The sequence below is a fragment of the Henckelia pumila genome, chromosome 1 (assembly GCF_033568475.1).
Source record: "Henckelia pumila isolate YLH828 chromosome 1, ASM3356847v2, whole genome shotgun sequence".
Lineage (NCBI taxonomy): Eukaryota > Viridiplantae > Streptophyta > Magnoliopsida > Lamiales > Gesneriaceae > Henckelia > Henckelia pumila.
In genome coordinates this window covers 88,777,414-88,780,828 of record NC_133120.1, presented here as the reverse complement: position 1 = coordinate 88,780,828, position 3,415 = coordinate 88,777,414, and the positions used below count along the sequence as shown (strand labels likewise).

General features: G+C 43.5%; 1 protein-coding gene across 1 annotated transcript; it reads left to right on the top strand.

The window, feature by feature from the left end:
• Positions 1–916: 916 nt before the first annotated feature.
• On the top strand, positions 917–3,055 carry LOC140867767 (uncharacterized). Its single transcript, XM_073272808.1, has one exon. The coding sequence runs from the start codon at positions 917–919 to the stop codon at positions 3,053–3,055; it is 2,139 nt and encodes a 712-aa protein (XP_073128909.1).
• Positions 3,056–3,415: the final 360 nt, after the last annotated feature.

The window sequence follows — 3,415 nt, the reverse complement described above, 5'->3', positions numbered from 1 at the left end:
TTCCAGCATTGAAGCTTCCGAAATTTGAATTCTGAGTCACGCGGTTGTACAGGATCGGAACTTCTGATCCAACTTCGGAGCTTCCGATCGGCGCATTAAATATGTTGTCGGGCAAAAGTCTTCCGGACAAGATTATCAGGCCGCCGTAGCAGATCGGAACTTCCGATCTATGATCGGTGCTTTCGATCTCGTCACTTCGTAGCTTCCGTTCTATTTCCGAACAATATAAAATTCCTTGAAAATAGATCGGAGCTTCCGAACCATGATCGGAACGTCCGATCGTCCCTTAGCTTCCGAAGATCCTTCTGTTTCGGATCGGAGGTTCCGAACTCCAATCGGAACTTCCAAACTCGTAGTAGTATAAGTCTTTGAAATTTGTTTCTGATCTTCAATAAACTTGTACGAAATTGAGCCTTGAAAATTTTAACTCTATAATAAGCTCATTGTAAACATTAGTAACATTTTAACCTAGATTTGTTAATCATCAAAACATAAACAAAAGGACCTTGTTAATGAATTAAAAACATTAATCTCACAATCGAGATTTATATGCGTTTAAGGCGTAACAATAACCTACCCCTCCAAGCCCCTATAAATACAGGTATGGTTCATGGTTTATTCATTCATCTCTTCTATTCACTTCTTGTTCACACACTCACGCATACATATTCTCTTGTTCTTACTTTTTGTCAAGCTCTTTTACTTTCGAGCACTGACTTAGGCATTGGAGGGGTTACGCCGAAATACCTTCGGCGCCCCCTAATTTAGCTTCTGTCTGTGCAGAGCTTCGTCGTGCCCGACCCAACCCGGTTTATTGAAAATTTGGAGATCCGCTCTACCAGACCGAACCCGGAGAAAAAAAAATCGACATCATCAATTGGCGCCGTCCGTGGGAAATTGAAGAAACAGAGTTAAGATGGTTGGCACAAATGGAGTAGATACACAGATGGAGCAACTAGTTGCGGCCGCGGTTGAAAAAGCTATGGCTACAAGGGCGGCTAATCTTCCTCCCCCACCACCAGATCAGAACGAGCAATTAGAGGAGATCAAGAAATTGAAAGAAGAGATAGAGCTTTTGAAGAAAAAACAATCCGGATATCTAGCCACGCCAGTCCAGAATATTCCCTTCTCTACCAAAGTACTGGAGTCCGAACTCCCCAAAAACTTTAAGTTCCCACATGTGGGAGAATATGATGGAAAAGGAGACCCAGAAGAGCACTTGTTCCATTTCGAGAACGCCGCACTGCTGCACAAATATTTTGATCCGATCAAGTGCCGAGTCTTCCTTAATACCCTGATTGGGCCAGAGCAGCAATGGTTTAACCTACTACGACCGGGGGATATCAAGGAGTTCAAAGATTTCAGCAAGGCATTTTTACACCACTTTGCTAGTAGCAAAAAACACCCTACAACTACTCTTAGTCTTTTTGCCATCAAACAGCAAGGCCAAGAAGATTTGCGCACATATATTCGACGATTCAGTGCTTTGGCCCTTGAAGTGCCTACTGCTACTACTGATCTGCTCATCAGCGCTTTCACCCAAGGACTTGCTATGGGAGATTTTCTTAAATCTTTGATCAAAAAAACCCCATCTACTTACGATGAGCTGCTTGCTCGGGCGGAAAAATATGTGAATCTAGAAGAGATACAAGTTTCTCGATCGAATGGGTGGACGGACAAGCCCTTGAGTCCAAAGAATTTTAGAACTCCTAACACGCCTCGGAGAGTGGGACTAGTTCCTCGACCCGAGCTGCTTGGACAATTCACCTCTTTCACCCCCCTAAGGATGGGTAAAACTCAGGTCATGCAAATATGTGAAGAAAAGAGACTTCTACAAAGACCTCCATGGAGTGAGCAGGGGCCCCGTAGGCCAAAATCAGATAAGTATTGTGACTTTCACAATGAGTATGGGCACAATAATAATGATTGTCGTCAGCTGGAGCAAGAGATTGAAAGAATAATACAACAGGAACCAGGGATGAAGGATAGGTTGGCACGACAAAAAGGAGGATATCCCTCAAATAAGAGGAGTCACGAAGGTCCCGATCATTATGCACCAAGACCCCGACCTGGGCCGCCACAGGAAAATTTCCAGCGTCCGAATCAAAATCAACCTGGGAATAACCAAGGACCACCCCCTCCCACAAAAGGTGTCATCAACATGATATCTGGGGGACCGACTGATGGAGATTCCAATAGGGCAAGGAAGACAAGCAGTCGGAAATTGAGCAACATGGAGATAGCCGACCAGGTGGTTAGGACAGGCCCGACCCTTTCCTTTGGCCCGGATGATCTTAAAGGCTTGTCAGATACTACTCATAATGACGCACTGGTTATTCGAGCTCTAGTCGCCAATTACGATTTGGCCCGGATTTTTTTGGATTCTGGGAGCTCGGTCAATGTACTATTCCAAGAGACAATAAATCAGATGGATTTGGGAGAATATAAAGTAGAACCCGTGGTGACGTCATTGTTCGGGTTCACGGATCATGCCATCCGACCTACTGGATTGATCAATTTGCCGCTCACTTTGGGCAAGGACTTTACAAGTAAAACACGGATTGTCAGCTTTATTATCGTGGATGCACCATCAGCATATAACGTTATCTTGGGAAGACCAGCCATGACTACATTCATGGTCGTGGCTTCAGCACTATATCAAAAGATAAAATTTCATGTGGGTAATGAAGTGGGCGAGGTTCAAGGAGATCAGAAGATTTCTCGAAAGTGCTACGTAGAAGAGGTACAGATAGAACAAAAAGCAGTCAAAATTAATCATGGTGACCAACCCGGGCCTGTAGGTCGGGAACGAGTAAATTTGTTGGAGGAAGATACCCCTCTTAATGCCGAAGAAGAGTGCGAAGAATTTTTGATTTGCCCTCCGACCGGGTCGGTCAAGGTGGCTCGGACGTTAGAAGCCTCTCTTAAAGAGCAATTAATACAATGTCTGATGGAGAACAAAGAAGCCTTCGCACGGTCTGTATCTGATCTCTTGGGAGTACGGAGAGAAGTGATGGAGCATAGGCTAAATGTTGAAAGAGTAGGTGCCCAGTGAGCCAACTTGTGGCTAAGGGCTTTGATGACTCTTTGTATAAACAATCTTTTGTTTAATATAATTTACACTTTTATTAATGGTAATGACTTTATCTTTCTCCATATTGTTATATTGTGATATACTATTGTTGTTTTGATAAAGACCTTGAATATACTATAGTGTATGTAAGATGTGGTAGAACATGGGGATGTCTATCATGAAACACATCTTATAGTCACTGTATATTCTAAACTGTTCCTAGTCGATTGAGCCGTCCGATAATAAGGATAAGGATCGCTCGAGTTTGAGACTAGCATTTGCGATGCAGAGTACCACGTTTCATTGGTAAGGAACATAGAGATGTTCGAAGCATGCAAATGG